The sequence below is a fragment of the Castor canadensis genome, chromosome 8, assembly GCF_047511655.1.
Source record: "Castor canadensis chromosome 8, mCasCan1.hap1v2, whole genome shotgun sequence".
In the NCBI taxonomy this organism is placed as follows: domain Eukaryota; kingdom Metazoa; phylum Chordata; class Mammalia; order Rodentia; family Castoridae; genus Castor; species Castor canadensis.
Genome location: NC_133393.1, coordinates 12,385,552 through 12,412,666, shown reverse-complemented (window position 1 = coordinate 12,412,666; position 27,115 = coordinate 12,385,552). Strand labels below are relative to the sequence as shown.

Sequence of the window (27,115 nt, the reverse complement as noted above, 5' to 3'; positions counted from 1 at the left end):
GCAGCTGTGACCACATTTACTTATAATTGCATAATTCAGTTAACAAGCCAATCTTTCTTTCAAACAAAAGATCCTGTTCCAAAACCATCAAGAGTTTAAAATCAGATTATACTGATTATTACAAGTTACAAGTTTTTTGTGACCTCAGCTATATAAGGCACAACAAATTTTCACTTCTAAGAAAATGTATTTTGAAGAAAATTTTATTTTCAAGAATATATATTTCAGATATATGCCTGGAAGAATTATGCTGCATGCTTATAGTTGGTGAAAAATTAAGTTTCAAAATAATAATGCTGGGGGAGTTAAAAAGGGTGTAGAGGTCTGGGGGAGTAGCTCAGTATTACAGGACTTACCTGGTATGTGGGAGGCCCTGGGCTCAAACCCCAGCACTACAGAAGTAAAACAAAAGGGTACTGAAGTTTAAACTTTTTCTTGAGCAAGCCTTCTACATGAATTTCAGGTTTATTATTATTAACAGTTCAGATGAACACGGCTAGAATCCCAGCACTCAAGAGGCAGGGGCAGAAGGATCAAGAGTTTGAAGCCAACTTGGGATACACAAACAAGACTCTGTTTTTCAAAAACAAAATAACAAGAAAAATACAGAAAAAATTAAGATTAAGAAGCTCAAAGGTTTGATTCACATCCCCTCAAAAAAGGACAAGAACTTTGGAAAAATGGTTGCTTCTCTACAAATGCTGGAACCTAAAGATTATTTCTAAATTATGAATGCCAGTACAAATCCTAAAAGGCCATGTAATAACTTTACAAATATTTCAGGTAAACAATTTTCAGTATACAGTATTCAGGGTAAAGACTTTTAAAAACAGATTTATAAAAGAAAATTACTTAAGAGAATTTTTTTTTTAAAAGCGGCAGTGCTAGGGTTTGAAGTTAGGGTCTCTTGTTTGCTAGGCAACTGTGCTCTACCACTTGAGCCACGTCCCCACACTTTATGCTCTAGTTAGTTTTTAAATAGGGTCTCACATTTATGCCTGAGCAACATGGATCATGGCACCCAGCTTTTTGTTGGTTGACATAGGGTCTTAGAAACTTTTGACAGGGCTCGCCTTGAACTTTGATCCTCCCAATTTTCAACTCCCAAGTACCTAGGATTACAGGGATGAGCCACTGTGCCCAGCTATTTAAAACAATTTTACAGATGATTATAATTAGCAGTGATATAAAAGGAAAAGTTAACATCAAAGTAGTCTTATATTTTATAAAGTACATTCATAATATTATGTCACTTAGGCCTAAAACAACCATTTAATACACCTATCCTCATTTTAGCAAAGGGGTCTCTTGGGGGGACTGAACTCTCTCTTTTACCTACCACACTCTCCTTCACTTACCTGTGTTCATTTCTCCGTTTCACCTCTCCCAAACTGTGTATTTCTATGTACTTATGAATCTTTCCATGTGTTCTTCAAGAATGTTGGGAAAGTCTCTCATATACTATTCTGAAAACCATCATGATTTTAAAAAGGAGCAAAATAAGCATAGTAGTTACTACAAAAATAAAATCTGAGGACTCAAAAACATTTAGGAGACTAATCAATAACTCACAGGATAAAAATAATTGCTTTTAGTTTACACAGTCCTTGTTTCACTAATAGCTAAGGTCTACTCCAATTACAGTCATAAAATGAAAAGATATAAAGTGTACAGGGAAGGCCCCCCAATACCCCAGTATTAACAAAATGACAAATTTAGAGTTCTGTGTCTGCTGGTTCCTTCTCAAGGACATGAAGTCATATGGCAACTGACAGGGAAAAAAACAGGCAAAAACACATACAATAAATTATCTAAACTGCTATCTAAGGGTTTTAAGACATCTAAGAATAGTGAGAATGAAAGGCAGACTAAGAAAACAGAGATAGAATTAATTATGGTGTGACATTCTAAAGCAGAAAAGTGGCCCCAGGATGGGAATGTAAACCAATACAACCACTCTGAAAAAAATTTGGAGGCTACTTAAAAAGCTAGACATTGATCTAACATTTGATCCAGCAATACCACTCTTGGGGATATACCCAAAAGACTGTGACACAGGTTACTCCCGAGGCACCTGCACACTCATGTTTATTGTGGCACTATTCACAATAGCCAAGTTATGCAAACAGCCAAGATACCCCACTACTGATGAATGGATTAAGAAAATGTGGTATCTATACACAATGGAATTTTATGCAGCCATGAAGAAGAACGAAATGTTATCATTCGCTGGTAAATGGATGGAACTGGAGAACATCATTCTGAGTGAGGTTAGCCTGGCCCAAAAGACCAAAAATCATATGTTCTCCCTCATATGTGGACATTAGATCAAGGGCAAACACAACAATGGGACTGGACTTTGAGCACATGATAAAAGCGAGAGCACACAAGGGAGGGGTGAGGATAGGTAAGACACCTAAAAAATTAGCTAGCATTTGTTGCCCTTACTGCAGAGAAACTAAAGCAGATACCTTAAAAGCAACTGAGGCCAATAGGAAAAGGGGACCAGGAACTACAGAAAAGATGAGATCAAAAAGAATTAACCTAGAAGGTAACACAAACGCACAGAAAATCAATGTGAGTCAATGCCCTGTATAGCTATCCTTATCTCAACCAGCAAAAACTCTTGTTCCTTCCTATTATGGCTTATACTCTCTCTACAACAAAATTAGAAATAAGGGCAAAATAGTTTCTGCTGGGTATTGAGGGGGTAGGGGGGAGAGGGAGGGGGCGGAGTGGGTGGTAAGGGAGGGGGTGGGGGCAGAGGGGAGAAATGACCCAAGCCTTGTATGCACATATGAATAATAAAATAAAAAAAAGAAAAGTGGCCCCAGAAATAAATACACTTTACAAATCTTTACGATCTCGCATGACTTTACTCCAAATGCCTTAAATCTGTGATTAAAAATATTTGCTATCATTAATTAACCATGTTTACAATGGCAAATGGTATGAATCAGTGTTAGGCCATTTATATACATTATCTTACACAATGCTTATGAAGTAGGTAAGTTCCAATAGATTAATAAACAGAGACTCAGAGAGCTTAAGGAATATGCTCAAATTTGTATAAATATCAAGTTATGAAGCCAAGATTCAAACCCAGTAATGTTTGTTTCCCAAGACCTTCTACTCTACCAGAATGTCTCAAAGTGATGGCTTATGGTCCCTTATGGATACGACCAAAGAAACACTAAGGAATCACATTTAGAACAAACATTAGCAAGCAAGACTATGCCAAGTCAGAACATACAAAGTGTAGTAACAACTCAGTATCTTCATTAGTTTTTGACTCAGAATGGTTGTCGTGGCAGAAGTGATTGTTGTATGGTTTTGAAATTATTTATTTGTAGTGATACATGATTTGATTTATGCTCATAATGGACTATTTCTATAAATAGCAAATTTGAGAAGCTAATACAAAAATTTGTAAAAATTAGATCAATTCTGAAATTTGATATTCTTCTTCACCAGAGTAAACTGCATTCAACATATGTATTCAAAATCATCTGAATAGGAACAGAATAATAAATGTACATAGTTAGCTTTTTGATTCATACCAGAAAAATTATTTATCACAAAAGACTTGCCAAGAGGAACTTACTTTTTGTTTTAGTTCATCTTTAAACCAAAGTTATATATACATATATACACACACACATATATATGTGCATACACACGTGTGTGTGTATGTGTTTCCTTTGGTAAAGCTAATTTATTTCTCCATATTCAGAGTAAGAACTCTGAAAAAAGAAAGCAGATTTAGTGTCATTCTGACAAAGTTTTATTTCAACCAACAGGTTTGTATTTTTGTTCTTCTCTCTCACAATCAGGGTGCAACCTTTCCCTTCCCACGTTTCTGGGTTTCTTCTTGGATGGTGATAACCCTTTCCTTCACTTGTAATCATATACCTTTCCAGACAAAAACATTTCCTTGAAAATCTATTCTCAAGTATTCTAAACCTTTTTTATCCTTGTGTCTCTGGTCAGAATTTCAAATGCATCATCTGTCAAATCCTGTACTCATGAAATCCTGCATAGTTTAAGCTCAATATGAATTTTTTAAAATCTAGGATCTTTACCCTAGATCTTTAGTTCAGAACCCACTCTCATCCAACTTATAATCAATGTTATCTCTTGGCTAAATACTGAAATATATTCTTCATACTGACCTCTTCAAAAGTGGCATCTTGAGACTTTCAGTTTTCTACAAAAAAAAAAATCCATGTTTTCCATCCATTTTCCTCAGAATTTACTCTCTAAAACTGTGAATTGCCCCCAACACTCTACAGAGTCACTCAGATTGAGATTCAATGAACTTGAAAAGCTAATCCCAATCTTTTTTCCATCTATTTTTTCCAGTATATGCTTAGGAAACACTGTTCACACTCCAATTAGAAACCCAGATGCTTGATCTGGGGATGATTGCATATAAACCATGGATAACTTTGGTTTCTTGGCATAAAATGGAAAGCCTGTACAATTTACTTGACATTTAAAAACAGGCATTCTACTCCTGACAACATCATTCAAGTCAATTCTGATACCTAACCATAAATTTAGTTATTAATGGTTACTAAGTAGCTCATTATGAGAACATAATGGCTCAGCTAAAACAAACAACTAGTTTTGAAACTCAAGTGTAAACAAAAAGATAATTTATTGATCATTCCCTCTTTTGAAGACGGTCACTCAATCCTTAACACTGATGAGCTTAAGTAAGTTTCTTCTTGCCTTACACAAAATTTTGATTTTCTCACCAGTATTTATTTCCACTAGAAAGGCATCTGAAAATATTAATTATATCATTACCTTACCTGATTTCTATGAAAATGCAATGGCTTTATTTTATATCTAACATGATACAAAAAGCGGTAAAGATACTGAAAATAATGACATAGTAGTTTTGCCTTTAATAGGAAACCAAACAAAAAATTTTGAGTATCTAGTAAACATAAGGCACTCACAGCAACCTTGTTCTTATCAGTGGAATGAAATGCTTGTGTATTTAGAAAATAAGGTTGAAAAGAATAAAGGTAAACTTTTATGATGGGAATAAAAGTAATGAATTATTATTACACATTATTATATGTGGTCAAAAATTTTTACTAGGAACACTATTCTGTCACTTCTGATATTCACATGAAATTTTATATCACGTCTACTGATCTTAATAAAAACTGTCTTTAAGGGGAAACCATGGTCTTCAAAGGAACTTTTCTTCATGAAGCCTATTACCAATGTAAGCAACAATGTACATTTCTACACAAGAGCATAACATTTTAACTATCTTTTCAGGTATGATTAAATCCCTTCTTTCTTAAACATTTATCGCCTTCAGCCTGTAGTCTACCAGCTGATGCTATTTTATGTTAGAAATCACCCATCATGTCGACACTATGCTTTGTTGGTTAATGAGACCATTCCTCATGTTGGAAGTTGCTCTTTCATTTTACAAACTTAAATTGTGGTAAGTATTTGTTATAGACTTGAAATTGCATTTGTATTTCCCATACCAAAAGAAAATTCGGCTCATTCTTGCTGGGGCTTCTCTTTCTCAACCACTTTTTGTTCACTATTAAACCACTGCAAAATATAAATTCTATTCTAAAAACAATACTCTTTTCTCTTCAGAGAACTATAGGATACTAAGAATTTCAAGGAATCCTGTAAGTATGTAGGAAACCCAGTCAGGCAAGTACCTGTAAGTATCCATAAAAGAACCATCATTTTTCATCCTACAGACCACCAAACTCTCTGGAAAACCAATGTAGTGAATTTCACATCTATACTTACAAGCTGTGTGATAGGAACAAGTGATTAATCTTTCTGCTCCTTACTTTCCAAATTCAGAAAATGAAGACAGTATCTTGTAATTCTCCAGGCTTATTGGAAATGTTAAGTGAAATGATTCTTACTAGAGATTCCATTCTGTCAAAGCACACATTTTAAAAAAGTCTCAATATAAAACATTTTTATTTCCATAAGGATATTTGCTAAAGTAAGGAATCTTGACAAGTTATTGCAGGGTGACGGTTTTGGGTCTCTAAGAAAATGTATCCTAAGGGCTGGTGCAGTGGCTCATTCCTATAATCCTTGTTGCTTAGGTGTCAGAAATCAGAATTATCGTGCTTCGAGGCCAGTCTGGGAAAAAAGTTAGCAAGATCTCCATCTCAACAAATAAGCTAATGGTGGCACATGTCTGTAATTATATTTATATACAAGACAGAATCAAGTCAAACTGGGCTAAATTTCGTATGTTAGAAGCCATAGAGAAATAGGCTATTTTTAAACCTAGAAAAATGGTCTTATATCTGTACAACAAAATATAAATAAAATCTTCAGTAGAATGGCTGAACATGGTACATATCACTGATTTTTATATTCTTCTTTTGAGTACAATCTCCACAGTAATCAAGGATAACTGCAGCACTGTATAAATAAAAGACGTCTGAAGATCTTGGAAAATTGACTGGAAAATATGAATTTAAAGTCACTTAGGTCAGACACAGAAAGGAGCACAGAACTGGTTGCATGCAAACAGGGTACTTGGAAGACATTTCCAAATTAGAAAGCACTACGCAAACACAGAGAGAGGAGGAAGGAGAAGTGAACACTTGATAACCTAGGTGGGAGATTGAACACTTAACTCTTCACACATTCGAGTTCATTCTTGATTACTTTTCATAATTTCAGGTTATTAACAATCTAAAGAATAATCCTGAGAATAGGTTTACACATGAAAACAGTTCAACAGATTAAATAGCTTACTAGTTGCCTGGTAGATTCACACAGTGAAAATACAATGTGACTTTTAAATGGAATGTTAGACAATTATACTTTTTTTTACATAAAACAGAGATACTTTTCGGGTATTTCACTTTGAATAAACACAGAAATCAAAATAGCTATACAGCATCAGAAATAATGACAGTTCTTGAACTTCATTTACAATTGGGTAATATTCAAAAAAGGGTATCATCAACAGTATAACATCAGCTTAGTCACAAAATTTCTATTTGATACAAATCTTTCCCTATCTCAATTAGGTGATGCAACTCAATCTGGAGAGTGACTGGTTTATGAGAGGTTTACATGTTTTTGGTAGATCTGAAAGACTTAGAACCTCATGCAGGTATTAGGCATTTATGAAAAATTTTAGTCAGAAATAAAACTTTCAGTATAGATAAAAATCCAAATATTGCATAGGATGTAAGTAGCTAGATAACAGCTTAAGTCAGGATAGGACACAAACAGACCACAAAAAAAAATTGATGAAGACCCCAAAAGGGAAGCCTGACAAGGAAAGAGACACTGTGGAAAGGTGAGATGATGCTACTGTGCACATCTATTCTAAGAAAACCATAACATAAGACACTACCGATACTTTACTAGAACACAGGCAATTCATGCTCTGAAATTCTCGGACAATGAAGTGAGACTTTTTCAAATGAATTCATTACTGGTGGAATACATGGTATTGGGAACAAAAGGAGACACTAAGAGTGATGGGGAAGACTGGAAATTCCTGCCCACCTGATCCTCTGGGCTATGCATTTAGCAAACTACTCATAGCAACTGGCAGGGAAAATATGCCCATATGTTCATACATTAAACACTAAATGTCAACAGCTATGCTGACTTTTAATATTTTTAAAAACAGACAAGACACACTAGTGATTGTCTTGAGGCATGAGGTGATAGAAATAATTAAGTGCTAAGAGTAATCAGTCAATCAGAAATAAGTACTACACACAAACAATTAGTAAATTTTGCACAGTGAAGTCTTAAGCAAAGAACATTATCAGTTAAAGTAAAGAAACACAATCAGACTCTACCAGCATGCTGTGTTGTATTTTGCCCTACTCTGTGTGTGCACGTGTATACTTGCAAGTGTTTTCTGCACAGCAGGTGCGTCCCTACTCTGTTTAGGCCAAATATGTAGTGGTGCTTCATTTGCTCCACAGTCAGAATAGATAGAAAAGGCAAGAATTTTTTTCCCTAGGTGATGGTAGGTGATATTTGTGGACTCCTTTATCTTGGTCATGTAAACACAGAGTACGTTCCAGCTCACTGAGTTTTACACACACACACACACACACACACACACACACACACACACACACACACATATTTCGACTTAGTACAAAGTCTGAATGTTTAGTTAGCTAGAAGACTTTTTCCATCCTGTGATTGATTTGATCCCTATGGCACTTTCACTTCCTTTATTTTATATAATCACAAATTATATGGCTTTGTCTCAATAACCCTAATAATTGAAGTTCTACACAGGAAACTTTATTACTATTTTAAAACATACCTATAAACCACTGCTGAGGTTACATAAAGTAACAGCCTCACAGACCTGCTGATGAGGGCAGCACAGTGCTTTGGAGAAGGCACTTCTACTAGGGAGATTAACTGCCAAATTAAATGCTTTAGAGGAACAGGGAGGAAGAAGTGCATTCTGTGCATGTTAATCCAGCATGCCTCTTCACACATACAAATTTATTCTTTATTATTTTTCATACTTAAGTGGTATTCGAGTAACTTGGTTCTGATGTGAAAACACAGCACAACAGACTAAATAACTAACTAGTTGCTTAGTAGATTCATATGATGAAAATCTAGTATTTCAAAATCGAAGGTAGAGAATTACATTCTATGCATAAAATGTAGAAATTCTTCTGATACTTAACTTCAAATTAACAGAGAAATAAAACAGCTATAAAAATCCATCAAATTCATGATAGTTTTTTAACTTTAAAGGGTATCATTGACAAAATAGCAATAGGATATCAATCACACGATTGCTAATCGGCACAAATCTCTATCTACTTCAAAAAGTAAAATGCTCAATGTGGACAGTGATAAATATTTGATATGCCCCTCCCTGCAAAAAGAAGAGTATACCAATTCTATTGCAAAGAGAAGGGGGAAAAAAGAAGAAAAAAAAAAAAAACCAGAAAGTAGAGGTGATTAAATTGGAAGATCTTAGTGGAGGTGTGGTAGCATGTACCTGTAATACCAGCTACTTGGGAGGTGGAGAGATGAGTAATCTGAAGCGTGGGCAAAAGTATGAGACCATATCTGAAAAACAAATTAAAGCAAAAAGGGCTAGGGGAACGGTTCAAGTGGTACAGTGCTTGCCTAGAAAGTACAAGGCCCTAAGTTTAAAAAAAACAAACAGTGCTGCCAAAAGAAGAACAATCTTGAATTCACACAAATGATTAAATCATACAGGAAGCCTGTTGAGGTGGAGGAAGCACACTTCACACTGTGCCTTCCACTGAATGCAATTAAACCCTGGATGGCAGCTGGGCACCTATGGCTCACACCTGCAATCCTAGCTACTCAGGAGGCAGAAATCAGGGAAATTGTCATTTGAAGCCAACCCAGGCAAATAGTCTGTGAGACCCTATCTAAAAAGAAAAAAAAAAACAAAACCCATCATAAAAATGGGGTCATGGAGTGGCTCAAGGGGAAGGCCCTGAGTTCAAACCCCAGTACCACAAAAAAAAAAAAAAAGCACAGATGACACTTGGATATGACAAGAAGCATGTAGTCAGAAGACACACAAAGTCTGAGAATCATAGTCTTAGAGCAGCTTTCTTCTGTTTGGTGTTGGCATAATTCCTTATGATTTCGAAAACATACACCACAAAAAAAGGATGGTGGAGTGGCTCAAGGTGTAGGCCCTGAATTCAAGCCCCAGGACCAAAAAACAATAACACCCAAAAAAAACCCCTGGACTGGATGCACACAGCAACTATAGAAGAATTCTTAAAAGGGAATGGAAGTCGGCAGACAAGACGGCCAAAGCAGGACTAATAGTTCTGGCAGTGAGAGTTCACTGTTTTTGTCAGTCACTCTCATCCTTGGTCCTGGACTCACAGGCACCACAACTCTGGAAAGGGTTCACAAGAAACAGACAACACAAACTATGAGAGAAGTCTTCTTGTTGGGGTTTAAGGAAAGAAAATGAAGACTAGGGGCAGAAGGTGGGATAGGGAATCTTAACAACAGGTAGAACAAGGGAAATGGTGGCTGAGGGGATAAACATGTTTTTAATTTTGATTTTGGTGCTGGCTACAGGACTCCAGGCATATGACAAAAAAAAAAAAAAAGCCAGAAAACTAATCAAAACAAATAAAAAACATGGTTTTGCTACATTTGATTTTAAAACTAACAAAATTTAGAAAAGAACACATCATCTAATATTTCAACTTGTAAAAAAATAGAGGAATTATAAAAGTGAGTATCGGTGATTCAAAAGGGTATATTATAATCTAATAAGACACATTTTCAAATAGTACAATACAAAACACTATCTAAAAACTAAAAATACAATAGATTAAATAGCAAACTTGAGATGGCAGAAAAATCAGTACACTTAAAAGATGAATCCAAAGAGGTCAACAAAGTCAAACAAAACAACAAAATCAAAGGGAAAAAAAAACTCTAGAGAACAATGAAAGGTTCCCAGAGACTTGGGAATCGATAGCAAATGGTCTAATACACATATAACTTGAAATCCCAAATGAAAAGCACCGGGAAAAATGATGGCTCACAACTTCCACAAGTTGGTGGAAACAGTAATTTTACAATGAAGAAAAGCAGGCCTAGACGCAACTGCAGGAACTCAAGGAATAGAATCTTGACGACAGCCCAAGACCCCATTCTATACGCTACAGAATGAGTAACAGCTGACTTGTCAGAGAACCTAGTATTACAATTAGAAAGTAATATTTCCTGACCTGAAAGTAGAATAAGGAATGAACTATAAAAGTTTTTCAGTAGCACACCTGTATTACAAAAAAAAAAAAATGTTGCAAGGCATTTTTCAGGCTGGTGGAGAATGATTTAAATGGCAATTTGAATCTGTGATGAGCTCAGGAAATGGGAGGCATGTGGGTAAATATAAAATACTACACATGCTCCCTTCTTCTCTAGATTCATTTAAGATATATGAATCTCAAGAAAAATTCTAGCACTGTAACATTCATCAGCATTGAAAATGTCCATCGTGTTATCAGTATTCAACAGTTCACATACAATTCTTTGGATTTATCCTATTTGGAGTTTGCTCAGCATCTTCAATCTATAGATTTAGGTGCGTCACTAAACCCTGTATGGTTTTAGTCATTACCGCAAATATATATTTACAAAACCAACAAAGAAAATTAAATACTTAGAAATAAAAAAATGTGAGGCCTATATAGAAAGAGAATGTTAAAAACACTCCTAAAAACACACAAATGTAGACCTCCCCGATTCATAGAATGATTCAGTACTCTAAAGATACAATTTCCTTAAATTATAGTCATGCAATCTAAAGAAATATACCAATAAGCCTTTCCTTGAGCTAGACTAGGTGTTCTAACATTTACGTAGAAAAATAATGGGACAGTGGTCCCTTTCAACTGTAGGAACATGTTCCAACACCACTAGTGGAGACCCAGACTGCAGACAGTAATGAGCCCTGTACAGACTGAACTCTTCCTATAAACTCAGCTATGGTAAACGTTAATTTATAAATCAGGTAAGGTATTAACCTTACCTACAGTAAGGTATTAACGCAATTGATAAAATAGAAAAATGTTAACAATATACTATAAAAAGTTAAGCAAATATGTTCTCTCTCTAAATAGGTCTCTTGAACACAAATCGGTCTGATAGCTGAGAAGGCTACACAGTGACTAATGGGCAGGTGGCATATACAGCATGGCTACTCTGGACGAGTAGCCAGAGTAGATGATTTACATCCTGGGATGGTGTAAGAGATGATTTACATCCTGGGATGGTGTGAGATTTCATCCCATTACTCAGAATCGACTGAATTTAGAAGTTATGAAGTATCTATTTCTAGAATTTTTCATTCGATATTTTCACTGTGATTGACACTGAAAATTTAGAAACTAAAACCACAGATAGGGGGAGATAACTATAAAAGAACATACAGGAAAACAATGAGGGAAAATCCTAAAAGTGGAGTCTACCCCTAATAGTCTCTAAAACATACTACAAAGCCTATGCAATAAGCAATGTCATATCAGCACATAAATAGGCCAAACGCTACATATGAATGACTGCTATCCCTAAAATATGTGGGACAAAGACTGAAAGCCCAATAGAAAGATGGGTAACAGACATGAAGAGCTCCTACTGGCCCACCATGGAACAACTTGAGCAACAGAAATGATAGCAGGACTGTGACACCTAGCTTAAAATTCAAACACCCATTTGTTCACACTGTTACATATAGAAAATTCATAAATGGACATAAAGACCAACTTTTCACTTAAGAAGAATTCCAATGAATTACAAAAGAACAAAACAGAAAATCACCACTAGATTAAAAACTACATAGTAACTGTCTTAGCAAAAATCCACTGATAAGTGACAAAATTAATAGGCAAAAATGTTCAGGGAAAGAGAGTATTTGCATAGACATGAAACATCTCCAGAAATGTAGCTGTCACCTATGAAGTTAAAAAGTAGTAACTTGGGCTGGGAGTTTAGCTACATGGTACGGCAGGTACTTAGCATACACAAGACCTTAGACGTAATGCCTAGGTAACACCAGACAAACAAATGTATTATGACAGTGGAGAAACTCAACATATACCACCGTAAATGAGCTATCAAGTTTAATGTTATAAATAACACAAATCAACATGACCACTTGATACCATGCCCTGAGAAGGACACATAATGTCTGCAGTAATCTTGCCCAAAATGCATAACCTAATTCTAATAATAAGAAAACATCCGACAAAATGAAATAGAAGAACATTCTGCAAAGAAACTGTCCATTATTTTTCAAAACCATTAAGGCCATGAAAGAAAAGGAAATACTGAAGAACTATAATAGACAGGAAGAGAAAACAAAACATGTCAATCGATTATAAAGTGGTATACTGGGGTGGGTCTTGGAACAGAAAAGGGACATCCGTGGGAAAACTGATGAAATTCCAAAAAAGGTCAGTAAACAATATTGTACCACTGTTAGTTCCTTGTTTTGATAATTGACTCTGTAGTGATAAAAAGCAGGTGAATGGTTGCCAAGGTTGGAGCAGGGTAAGAGAACTGAAAGCACAGGCCAAAATAGGAGTGATTTTAGATGGTAGAAAAGTTCTATAACAAGATTGTATTGGTAGTTAGAACAATATCCCATGTCAAAGCTCATATATATTCAACTGGTAAATACTGTCATATGTAAATTTCATCTCACTAAAGCTGATACAAACTCCAGAAGTAAAAAGAATATTTTGTAAAAATGGGTGGCAATGCTTATAAAAGCAGAATGCGGAGAAAAGAAACCAAGTAAGATTATATATGCTCTTACCAGATTAACTAATTGAGTATGTACCACGTCTTCTACCAAAACTGCTGTTTCATGAAGAGGCCTTCTAGCATCACCTAAAGAAAACCTGAAGAAGAAGAAAAAAATGGTATCAATTACGATTTCCATTTACATAAAAGCAGACTATCAACAACTGATTACAAATTGGTCTTGAAAATCTTCATCCCAAATTTCCTAAGGTAGACTAAATATGCAGGAAACAATTCTTGCAGATTCGTAGGAAAGAACACTTGAAAATGTACAATAATGCATTAAAATCTTATTAAAGCCTATTTTAGCAGTCTAGAAGACAAAACAGAAGTCAGGAAAGAAGAGAAAACAAATTCCACAAGGTAGGAGAGTAGTGGAGCCAAAACTGTTCTTCAGGTATCTCTTTACTCATAGTAACTACAGCCTTAACAGAACTAGCATGGCATTCAAGGCACGGGAAGGAATGGGCATCCCAAGCAAGACAGGAGATCAGTGTGAAGAACCCAGTAGAAAGGTGGGAAACCTAATGTCAGCAATGGGACAGCTTCAGCGTGTGGTATAGGAAAACAGCCATTCCACAGAAAGCACTTTACCAATAAAGGCTTTGGATGGAAGAGAAGAAAATTCTCCCTAGGATGTGTCAGCTATAGAACCATTTTCATTATGCTAAAATACTTGCTACCAACGTAGACTAAAAAATAAAGACAAAAATTAATTTAATAAAAAGTTATTTTTATGGATACTACTCTTCAGTACATTTCAAGAGCCCTTGAACACACTTAAACAAAGGCCGGAAAGTATTCTCGTGGGTGATGTATCAAGAACCATCACTTCAGAATCAGATACATATCACTAGGAACCATCATGAATGATGGTGAACAGGAAGCACAAACTGCAGAATGTTACCTAAAAAGTTTGAACATACTAGATTAAGAATAAATGTACAGCAGCTATGGCATTTATGCTTTTAAAATTATTTATTTATCCATATGTGCACACATTGTTTGAAAAGTACATATAGGAACAAAACTACTGAATTGGTTAGCCATGTCTGAAAAAGCACCAAAGACAAATATAAGTGAAAAATATGATTACACCATTTTAAAAATTAATGGGAGAAACTTCCTTAAAATGATAAAGACCATACATGAAAATGCCACACATAAGATCATACTCAATAGTAAAGGACAGAAGGCTTTTCCCCAAAGGTCAGCATCAAAATAAGGATGCTTATTTTTGCTACTTCTATTCAACATAGTACTAGAAAGTCTATCAGAGCAAGAAATCTGTACAAGAAATAAAACACATCTAAATCCATAAGGCAGATATAACATTATCTGTTTACATTATCTTACATAAAAAATTCTAAAGTACTCACCAAAAAAATCTGTTACATATAGTAGACAAATTCATCAAAGTTGAAGGATGTAAAATCTGCATGCAAAAATCAATTCTATTTCTAGCCAAGTGCTATCCGTGGCTTATGCCTGTACTCCTAGCTACTCAACAGGTGGAGATCTGGGGACTGCAGTTCAAGGACAGCCTGAGGGCACGGGATACTGGGGTAGGGGGGGTCTGCCAACAAGCTCCTGTCTCTTATCTCAAAAGAAAAGGCTGAGTGTGGTGGCATGTTCCTGTCCTTTTGACTACTGTGAGAAGCATAAATAGGAGGATTGTGGTTCAGGCAATCCCAGGCAAAAAGCAAGACCCTTTTCTGAAAATAACAGAGTCAAAAGGGGTGTAGATGTGGCTCAAGCAGTAGAATGTCTGCCTAGTAACCCTCAAATCCGAGTTCAAACCCTAGTACTGCCAAAAAAAAGTACTAATAAAAAAACAGTTGTATTTCTATACAGTTGTAATTTAAAATATGAAAAGAAAATTAAGAAAACATGTCCACTAATACTATTAAGAAAAATAAAATGTCTATAATAAATTTAACAAAGTTGGTGAAAAATATAATAGACTGCTGAAAGAAATTAAAGAACAGGTAAATAAAGGTAAATGAAAGAGTATGTTCTGTTCACGTTTAGAGGAATTAAAATGGTTAAGATGAAAATACTGCCCAAAGTCACAGAACAGATTTGAAGCAAATCCTATCAAAATCCCAAAAGGGTTAAGTGAGGAAATAGAAAAAACAATTTGAATATTCAAAGGATCCAGAAAACCAAAATCAAGTGTGAAGACCTTAACAAAGTTAGGGGGATTCACTTCCAGATTTAACACTTACAACAAAGATACAGAAATTAAAACAGTGCAGTACTAGCATAAGGACAGACATACAGACCAATGGAACAGAATGCCCACAAATAACACCCTGGATTTCAGCTTGAGCATCAAGACCACCCAATATGGAAAAGGCAATCTTTTCAACAAATGATTCTGGGGAAACCAGATATCCACATGGAAAAGGATGAAGGTGGACTCTTACCTTGCACCATACATGACAATTAATGTAAAATGAATCCAATACCTAAATTTAAGAAGTGAAACTCTGAAAAGGGGAAAATCTTCATAATCTTAGGTTTGGCAATGGTTTCCTATGTATGATGGCAGAAGCATTTGAAAAGAGAAAAAAAATATATATATATAGGACTGCTTCAAAATATAAACCTTTTGTGCATCAAAGGACATTATTAAGTGACTCAACAGACAATCTACAAAATGAAAGAAAGTAACTGTAAATCATGTAATAGATTAATACACCAAATACATATATCACAGCAAAAATACAATTTAAAAATGGACAACGGATTTGAAGACACTTTTCCCAAAGACACACAAATACACAACAGCACTTAAGATTCTTAACACTGTCACTTATAAAAGAAACGAATCAAAGCCACAAGATTCCAGTTCATATCACCAAGAATGTACAGTATAAAAAAAATAGAAAATAGTAACTGTTGGCCATATGTATAAAAATGAGAAAAAAACCTCTGCACATTATTGACGTGATAGAAAGTGAAGCAACCACTGCGAAAATAGTTGTATGGATCCTGAAAATACTAAGCACAGAATTAGCATATAACCCAGCAATTCCACTCCTATGCAATATACCCAGAAGAACTGAGAACAGGGACTCAAATAAACACTTGTACAAACATGTTGACAGGAACATTATTCACAATATCCAAGATGTGGAAACCACTGAGGGGCCCACTAACGTACGAATGTATAAACAAAATATGTAATATACACATAATGAAATATTACTATGCCATAAAAAGGAAGGCCTACTACATACTACTACATGGATGAGCCTTAGTAATAAGTAAAATAAGGACACAAAATGGGAAAACACTGTACAGTTCTACTTATGAGGTATCTAGAATGGGCAAGTTCATAGACACAAAGTAGAACAGAGATCGGCATGGAAATGGAAAGTCATTGCTTACTGAGTAGTCTCCTTTTGTGATGATGAAAACTGACATGGATTGTGGTGATGGCTGCACAATGCTGAACGTATCTGATTCCACTTAAGTGTATAGTTAAAAGTAGTTAAAATGGTGAATTTTATGCTATATATATTTTACAATTTAAAAGGATAAAAAATGTAATGGGCTTAATAGAAAAGTAGATACAACTAAAAAATTAGTGTTCAAGATCACAGATCTAAAGAAATTAACTGTTAACACAGCCTGGATAGCAAGACACTGCCAGGATAAACATTATGCCAAAAATACGAAGACTGTGGGGAAATGGCTGACCTTCTGGAAAGGTCTGTGTGACCAAAACCAATCCAAGAAGGAGGAACAAAGTGGATGAGTCATGAAAGACAATGAATTGGGAAATAAAAGAAAATTTCCCCTAGATGTTCTACCAAATTAACAAAGAATAGTTTATTTTAACTTTATTCTTCCAGAGATTAGAAAAGAAGCACTTTCAAATTCACTTTCTGAGGCTACCATAATCTAGTTTGGAATCAAAGTAGACTATAAAAGGAAGGAAAATACAGATAATTCTATTCATGTACATACAGAACTGAAACAAAGCCAAATGTTATCAAACTGAACACTGCAATGTAAAACAAGTGTCTTTTACTAATCTCCCACATGTCTGTCAAACAAATCAACAGTTTGGATAAACAGCACATCATGCTCTGAAGTTGAGGATAAAGCTCAGGAAAGTCAGTAGATCCCATGTGACATCTCACTGCAGTGACTGTTCCAACTCAGGGGAGGAAAAAGTACTAAAGTGAAAGAGGGGGAAAGGTCAGAGTCCAGAAAAACTGGTAAGAGTCACAGGCCATTATCTAAGTAAGATTATAATAGTACAACTATACGCTGTAGTACATCCCAGCCATCAGCCACATGGAAGGGGAAACAAATTATGATGGAAAAGAAATATTCTGGAAGTTACATGGCCTGCTCTTAGTTGCTACTCTGCCAGTGTGTAGAAGTGGAACCAGCAAGTAACTTCTCCCAGTGCAGGAGCTCCTGAACAGTAAATGGAGAGGACTGGGTCATGATGATTTTAAAGATGGCTTTTCAGTCACCAAGAACATGAGGCCCACAGGAAGATCTGCTCATGAAGAGTCAGGAACCTAAAACAAAGGAAGGAACAAAGATGTGTTCCTTACTGCCATGTCTGCATCTTCTTGGATGCTGGATTGAATTCAATACTTATCACTGGCTACAAATGTTAATGTGGTTCAATTATTCTGGATGCTGTGGTTAAGTAATTGCTATAGTCTTGGGAGCTAGCCAGTTTCTCAAAGAAAAAAATCACTATAGTTTTTTAGATGATTTCCTACCTCAGGTAACTGACACTGCTTTGGAATGAACACAATGTGACTAGTGCTTGGTATAAGAAGTCCGTGAGTGACTTTCTGTCCCCAAAAGAAAGCTCCCTTTTCCCCTTCAAAGGACTTTCATGATTATACTTTTATGGGCAGCTTATTACTATAACACCCAGGAATTTCCACTAACTGGAGTTAGAATGGATGAGCAGGATTCAACCTTAACATGCACGCTAGCCAGCTAGTCTGGCACCAGACAGCATAGGCAAACACAGACATTCTACTATCTATGTCATTCTTAACCAGTATTTGCTGAGACTGATGTGTCCACTATCCAAGGTGCAGAGCTTTGGTCAAGATCAGTCATTTAAGTCATAAACATATGCCAGTTATCCTTAGTCTCCAATCTTTACACCTTTATAACCGTCACAACTTTGTGATTTTATCCACCCACTTCACAAAGGAAAAAATGAATTTACAATGTCTTTGAGAAGGCAAAGGAATAAGTAAATCAAAATATCAAACAAATATCTAAGACGAGATTTCTTAGAGATATTTTTTTCTCATTGCTTGCTTGATTCATTGACATTTGTCCTTCACCCTTATTATAGTATATACTTCATAACTGAAATGAATTTTCAAAATATTTAAAAAATTTTATCATATTTCATGAAATATATGTATCTGGATATACAAAAATGCAAAATTATTTGTGATGCAAAATAATATTGGTGTGAAACAGATACATTAATACATGTATTTGTTTAAAATTTTAAAAAAAGTAAGACAGGGTAACATTTCAAAAAATAAACACTTAAATTATCTATAGGTATTAATACCTCATTTGTTACTTACTGAATGTTTAGTATGTTCCAGGCATATTTGAGTGCTTGAAATATAACAGTGAACAAAACAGACCAAAAAAAAAAAAATGAGTACCGTTTATGTTTCCAAGAAGAAAGGATACAATAAACAACATGCATGTTAAATAAATATTTGTATGCTAAAAAGATGCAAAGAAAAAAAGTTAAAGTGGAACAGAATTAGGAGGTAGGAAGTGTAGGATGGAAGACAGGTGAAATATTAAAAGAGATATTTAGTAATTTTTGATGAGTGGTAAGAAACAACTTTTAAGAAATGAAAATATATATATACATGTATGAGCAAATTTTAAAAACAATGCTCATTCCAGCATTGTTAAGACTACGAAAATGTGCCTCAAAAGGAAGTTTATAAAAGTAGAATATCAATATCACTTTCATCTAAGAAGTCATAGGTCAATTTTTCTCATATATTCTGCATAAAACACTCTCTGTAAAGAATAGAAAAGATAAGCCATGGGAACTACAGCAATCATTGAAGGTTAGGGCAGGGAAAGATCTAAAAATATTATTCTGTCTATTCATTTAGTTGTAAAACCATCTCAAAAGCATAGATCCAGGTAGGAGCAAAAGTCAGGACATTTAACTCACCCAGAAGTCTTTCTGTGGAGTATCATACCAAAACAGTAACAACTAAGAAATTAGACAAATTACCCTTAAGTGATCATTCAACAGAGATTAAGGTTAACAAATTAATATAAAGGATACCTGGTTTAATTAACTAGACAAACTAATTTTTCAAGACTTTCAGAAAGATAAACAGTAACTTCAAAAGAAACTTATTTTGGTCCCTTAGGCCATCAAAACATTTAATAAGACAAAGGGTTTACTATCTTATTTCTGCTGAAACTTAGTTTAAAAAAATTTTATAATAATGAAAATAGGCACCTGATAATCACAGTATCTTACACTCATTGAGAAGCATTCTCACTATTATTTAAACGAACTGTAGAGCTGCAGCTTAGTGGAAGAGCATGTGTTTTACCTGCACATGGCCCTAAGTTCCATCCCCAGAACTACAAAAAAGAGACAAAAGCCAAACATCAAGGTTAATTTTATGGCATGGGCCTTTCATCCCAGCTACTCAGGAGATGGGGACAAGATGATTGTAAGTTGGAGACCAGCCTGGCAGTTCCAAAAGCACCTATCTCGAAACCACAATAAACACAGAAGAGCTGCGAGTCTAGGTCAAGTTGTAGAGTACTTACCTAGCATGTGCCAGGCCTTGGGTTCAAATTTCAGCATAAGCAAAAGAAAAAAGACTATTTTCACAAATAGTACATAAACTGGGAATCAGAAAGTCTTCAAAGGTTAGGAGATCTGTGATGGGAGCGGCAACAGCAAGCAACAGAGTTACGTGCGATTTGTAGTCACATAGATAGAGGAGACTTTTTCACTGCAGACCTTCAGAAAACTAGCCTCACAATACGTATATAAATGTGATACAGACTGAGTGTCTAGAAAAAATATGTTCTCTAGATAATGGGTTTGGGAAATGCCTCATACTGTATTATTCTCTACATTTTGCAAGGCATGTTACTACATTAGATGCTTTGAGAGATTTTGCAAGAAGGAAATTTGATTTTCAATGTATTTATTCTGTATGCAATTATTTTTCTAGGCTCACTTAGTTACATAATATTGCAAATACTAGGGTTAGCTCTGCCTCTGAAACCAGATAAAATATCAAATCCTTTTACATGACAAGTCTTCAAAAATATAAAGAAGTCCTGTTTTAAAAGGTTTCATTTTGCTTGCTAAACAGCATCTTTGAAAAACAGCTTGAGATATTTACATATCCAAAAATTCAATTGTTTACAGTATGTAATTTAATGACTTTTTAAGTAAACTTACAGAGTTGTACACCCACCAACACAATCCGTTTTAGATCTTTTCCATCACTCCAAAACAATGTTTCATTAACAATCACTCCCCATTCCCATCCTCACCAAAAGCAATCACTGATCTGCTAGAAGAAACCATGCCTTTTCCTTCATTAGTGAAAGATTCCCCACTTCTTACCATTTAGATATCAATATAAATGGCACAGCCTTGGAAAGATTCCCAACTACTACCACTTTCAAATCTCACTTGAATCAAAGTATTTTAGTGTTTTTATGATTATATATACAGGTCCTGGTGAAGTTTTCATTTGAATAAAAAGGTTTCTAAATTTTTAATAAATAAAAATCTCTAACCAAAATGTTGAACAAGTCTCATGCCAAACATAAAGCCCTGCTGCAAAAGGTATCCTCAAGTCAACAGACTGACTAATCAATACTTTATTGGGATAGGAAGTGTGGAGACAATTTTCAGGTTGACTTTCTCAAACTATATAGTTTCACCTCACCCACAAGGACATCAGGAGAGATGAAGTTGAACACCTTGCTGAAATTTTTACTCCACTACCATGATATTACCCTATTCATGGCAAATCATGAAAACTCTGATAAGAACTGTGAACTCACGCAATTTCCTAATAATTATAGACACTGGAATTCTTGAGACTGATCTCAAGTTCAAAGTGTACAATGACCAAAATCTTCCTTCTCTCAATATTTTTTGAAATGAAGCAAACTCATGCCAAAATTATAACTTAATTATATTTCCTTTAAATAGCACTCTAGAAACACCACCTGGCAATAATTAATACCACCAGCATACATAATCTCTCCTAATGTAGCTGTATTTGCAGGGAAAATAGTTACAGTCTCACATATTATAATACTGAGTAAATGAAGCTGTAAAATCATAAATATGGAAAACAGTGAAAAGTCATTAAATTACCAATTAAGTAAATTGTGCAAATATTTGTGACTGCCAATAGGAAAATACATAATATATTCCAGTTGTGTTACATAATACATTCCATTTACTCCTTTAGAAAGGGCTTCAGTTTGAATCAGGAAGTGCATAACACTATTGTCTTTACAGAATATGCAAACTAGACAATGATCAGCTACTTTTGTTCTGAGAAAATAAAGAAACATTTATCTCTAGTCTCAACCATGTTCTTCAAATGAAAATTGAATTTAGTATACCCAGAAGACATGCATTTTCAGTTTGTTCTACAGAACATGGATAAATAAGTGATGACAGGAGAAAGATGTTAGGATAAAATTATACATAGTAGTTCTGCTGAGAGTAAACACGTAACATACATACAGGACTCATCCACATGGAATACAAGTCCAGTTGTAAATTGAATGACTTTTAGGTTTTCCAACAACTTAAGATTTTGGCATGTATAAGTAAAGTATTTTTTATATATGTTTACAAACACTATCATTGAAACATATATTAATCTTTAAACTATACTACAAAAAAGCTTAATCCATACTTTTAGAAGCTCACATTAAATTATAAAGTCATGTAAGTATACAAAAAGTACTAGTAAAAACACATTGTCATCCCTATCTGCAGGGTATTGTTTACAAGTCTCCACAGATACCAAAATTTGAGGATACTTAGAGCCTTTCTCTAATTGGTGTAATATTAAGATAGGACCTATGTACATGCTCTTGTATACTTTAAATCATCTCTAGACTACTTCCTATAAATATAAATAGTTTTTATATTGTATTGTTTAGGAAATAATGACAGGAAAAAAACTCATGCTAAACGCATGGATTTGGAGGGTCAGCTGTATATCCATGTATCTACCATCCACTAGCCCATAAATAATCATTATCGTAAGTATTAGTAAATGTTAATAATAATTCATAGCATTAAAACCTACACAAAGTCCTTCAACTATCAAACTCCTTTGCTTATTCTATGTCTCTGAAATCTGGTTTTTGTCTCTGGCTCTGACCTATTTGCTATTATGCACCCTTTATTTCTGAAATACCAAGACATCTGACCACACAGTGGTTTCACATTTTCTCACCTGTGTATTATGTTTTCTCTATCAAACATGTCTTTAATTGTTCTTTAATTTAGCCAACACCTTCAAAACTTATTCACAGGGAATAGCCCTTGGGAAATTTTCCCTAATCCTCATTTTAATTTAGCTATTGCATAGGTGGCCCTAACTCTTTGCCTTACATTACAACCATTTCCACTGTCAACTGCTTTAAGTAGCCTTGTACTATTACTGAATTGAATCATATTACATGATTTGGCCAATGGGAGTCAGCAGATATTAGCAAGCACAGTAAGAAATACTCAAGCCTTTCAATTTGTGTTCTTGCATTCTGTTATCAACATGAAAACATGCCCAGGCTAATCTGCTGGAAGATTAGAGACACATGGAACAAACAGAAGCCTAGCTGTCACCTCAGACATATCAGCTGGTGTATGTATGTATATATTATCTTAGATCTGAGAGACAGGCGACAGAGCCCAGTCAAGACTGATGGAGGTGCCAGATCATCTGTCTAGACACACAAGCACAAATGCTCAGGTCTTTACAAATAAGGTTTCGTGGGGTTTTTGTTATGCAGTAATACCATGGCATAGATACTCCCATAGCACTCTGTTCAAACACTCATGGTAGCATATAATATATCATACTTTTTTTTTTTTGAGAGAGAGAGAGAGAGAGAGAGAATATCTCACCATATAGGTGGCTGACCTGGAACTTACTATGTAGTACAACCTGTCCTCAAACTCAAGATGCTCCTGCCTCAGCCTGCCAAGTGCTAGAGTTACATGCATGTACCACCAAGCCTGCCTCACAACACACTTTTTTTTTTTTTGGTTTGGCAGTACTGGGGTTTGAATTCAGATCTTCCTGCTTGCTAGACAGGTGCTCTACTGCTTGAACAATGTCTCCAACCCTTTATGCCCTGGTTATTTTGGAGATAGGGTCTTACTTTCTGCCCAGACATCATGGACCATGATCCTCTTATTTTATGCTTGCTGCCATTGCCAGAATGGGCACCTGCCACCATGCCCACCTTTTTTTGAGATGGGGGTCTCACAAACCTTTTTTGCTCAGGCTGGCTTGAAACTGTGGTCCTCTGATCTCAACCTCTCAAGTAGCTAGGATTATAGGCATGAGTCCTCAGCACTTAGCTATCACACTTTTGTACTCACTAATTTTTCACTTTCCTAGATCTTAGAGGAGACCGCATGTCTTATTTAAATTTGTATTCCCAGTATTTAACATAATGCTAGTTACACATGGGCACATACTATATGCTTTAGGAAAGGAGGGAAGAGGATTCACTTCCCCTGTGATGTCACCATGATCTGAGATCAGGTGGAGTTTTCTTCATGGTGTGAAAGTTCAGATGCAATTTATTTCTACTTCTACCACAATAAGAAGGAAGGGAATGAAGAAGGGAGGGATGGATGGACTGGGGGAAGCCAGAATCAAAAGGAAAGTGGTTTTGAAAAGGAAAACATTCTATGGAAAGACACACACTATACGAAGAAGGATCACCATTTGAACAGGAATCACCTCCCATCTGACTCCTCTGAAAGCTTAGATCACAAGTCTTCTTCCCCTCTGGTGTGCAAGTTCAGAGTACACACAAACTATAAAGTACAGATTAAAATCTTAAGATGTATATCTAATGAGATTGACTATTGTAATAGGTACTGGATGGCAGTTTGATAAAATCACAAATCACTTTTTAACAACTAAGTGTAGGAAATACAGAAATGTAAACCAATGCATAAAGGATATTACAGTTGTGTTTACAAGATGAACAGGAAAAATCTGGAGTTCTGGAAACCAAATGCTTTTCATATTATCAAGGAGAAAAGGGAATCTATTAGAAGGATTGAAAGTATCTTGTGTGCCAGATGCAAATAAATGGCTTCCTCTCTATTCATTTAAAAGGCTGGGTATACCACATGAAATTCACCTTGCTTTTGAACCTCAAGAATTAACTATACATATTGAAACTATATAACTGGGGAAATGTGTGGTATCATTCTGCATAAATAACAAAGAAATTCCTGAGTTTCTGGGACCAAGTTCAGACATCATTCTACTAAACAATGTAAAACTTTCTAAAGATTAAAAACTGGTAAAAATATGCTTCACTGCAGAATTACTACAATGAGCACAGGGTTAATCTCATAATACATGTATTTCACAGAGGTTAAGACTGATACTCAGAAACAGGTTGATTAGGTATATGACTATCATATTAGTATAATTTTCCTTGCAACTTAAAGATATCAATATCACTCTAATAATATATAGAAAGAATTTGATGAACACAAAAGCCCCAGAGTGTCTCAGCCCTGGGGTTTCTCCCAATGACTCTAGGAATCCAGGATCTCTAATTTCAATAATATCAAGTTCTTGTAAGATTAAAAATTAGAGCTTCTTTTATTATGAACAAACATCATTTCCCAAAATGGTTGCAGAATCCCCTCCTTAGCCTTTACAGAGAAAATGGTTAATCAACTCTGAGGGGAAGAGGAAAAGTGTGATGCCCTGGGCTAAGAAGTTTCCAGGATCCAAATAAGTAAAAATAATTCAACTCCCCAAGTATACATAATGAGTTCACACCATTGTAGGACACCACCTCAACTCTTTCCAAAGATTCCAAGAACATATGAAATTATATTTGAGTGATTGCCCAACTGTAACTTTCACAGCTGGATGACTCAAAATACTCTAACATGTCAAATTAAATTGTCTATATAGTATTTAGTTCTTCATTAAATTCACAGGGCTCATTTCTACTTATAGATGTGTTCTTAAAAACTCTTAATTAAGAAAGTTAAGTGACACACATGCACAGGAAAGCAATGCAAGTCAACTCCCTATATAGCTATCCTTATCTCAATTAGCAAAAACCCTTGGTCTTTCCTATTATTGCTTATACTCTCTCTTCAACAAAATTAGAGATATGGGCAAAATAGTTTCTGCCTGGTAGTGAGGGGGTAGAGGGGAAGAGGGAGGGGGCAGGAGGGGTAAGGGAGGGGGCAAGGGGAAGGGGGGAGAAATGACCCAAACATTGTATGCACATATGAATTTTTAAAAAAAGTGGCAAAGAAAAAAAAAAGAAAGAAAGTTAAGTGATACAGAGGTTTCTTTTTTAAAAAAAGGAATTAGAAAGTAAATAAGAGTGCCAGAGTGGGTAAACTGCATTTTCTCATAAACTTCAACTTCAGAAGAAAAAATGCAAAAATAATTTGTTTAATATCACTACATTTCACATAGGTGTCATCTTTACTGTGCTGTTCAAATGCAATGCCTACAATAATCTACTCCAGACATTGGGTTATTATTAGGGGTGGGAGATTGGCAAGGGAGCAGAAAACTAACAAGGCTGCCAGTAGCACTTTTACTACATGCTGTAAGAATAACACATAACAGAAAAATACTGGTTTAATTTAGTATAACTACCTCAATTTTCTTAAAATCACAATACTTTATACAGGTAAAGACCTTATGCACTTTCTAAAAAAAAAAAACCATGATTTAGGAATAATTTTGCAGCACCTTTAGAATAAGAAAATTTTATAAAATGCTGATATTTAAAATGTCTCTTTTTAATTTGTTTCCTAGAAAACAAAGTGGTGTGCACCATAGTAAATTTTACTTTGGTTACTAACATTATGTAATGACTTGATAACAAAATTAAGTCATATGGATAAAACACCACAAGATAGTGAAAACAGCAACAACAGAAGAGAGGGTTGTTCCTATCTCCATAAGATCATTTTTAAAAATTTTCTATAAGAAAAAAACATTTGGGGCATTGTTGAAGAGGAGGCATTATCAGAACATACTTTAAAATTAAACAAGGAAGAACAGGTACTTCATAAGTATTTTCTAAATTTAAATCAAATTGAAAACTTAGCTTCCAGACCCAAGTGAAATAATCATACATAAATTGCTACACTGTTTCACTTTGGACACTGAAATTGAAAGGTAGAAATTAAGAGTCTACATATTCTATTTGCAGCTTTCTCATTAAAAGTTTGACAATCTGGGGTACATTTCTCTAGATTAGTTAGATACGCAAGTGACCCTATCAGGTAACAAAGGTCAAATCCAAAAGTTGATAAAAATAAGTGTAACACTAACTAACCTCAACCCTGTTTTCTTTATTGGGTTTCCTGTTTAAAGGAATCTACCACATACATAACATGTACATATAAATTTAATTCAGTTTAACAATACTCACTGAACATCAACCAGAAGCAAAGTCCTTTCCCAAGGCTAAGAAATGCAAACATGAGCAACAC

At 35.1% G+C, this 27,115-nt stretch overlaps 1 protein-coding gene across 13 annotated transcripts in view; it reads right to left on the bottom strand.

Moving 5' to 3' along the window:
• Positions 1-27,115, bottom strand: part of Supt3h (SPT3 homolog, SAGA and STAGA complex component) — a 369,638-nt gene that overhangs the window by 187,950 nt on the left and 154,573 nt on the right. For all 13 annotated transcript variants that reach the window (XM_074082019.1, XM_074082016.1, XM_074082017.1 and 10 more), the window contains one exon: positions 13,349-13,433. In XM_074082019.1, the coding sequence (XP_073938120.1) occupies positions 13,349-13,433 (85 nt within the window). The remainder of the gene's footprint in view (positions 1-13,348; positions 13,434-27,115) is intronic.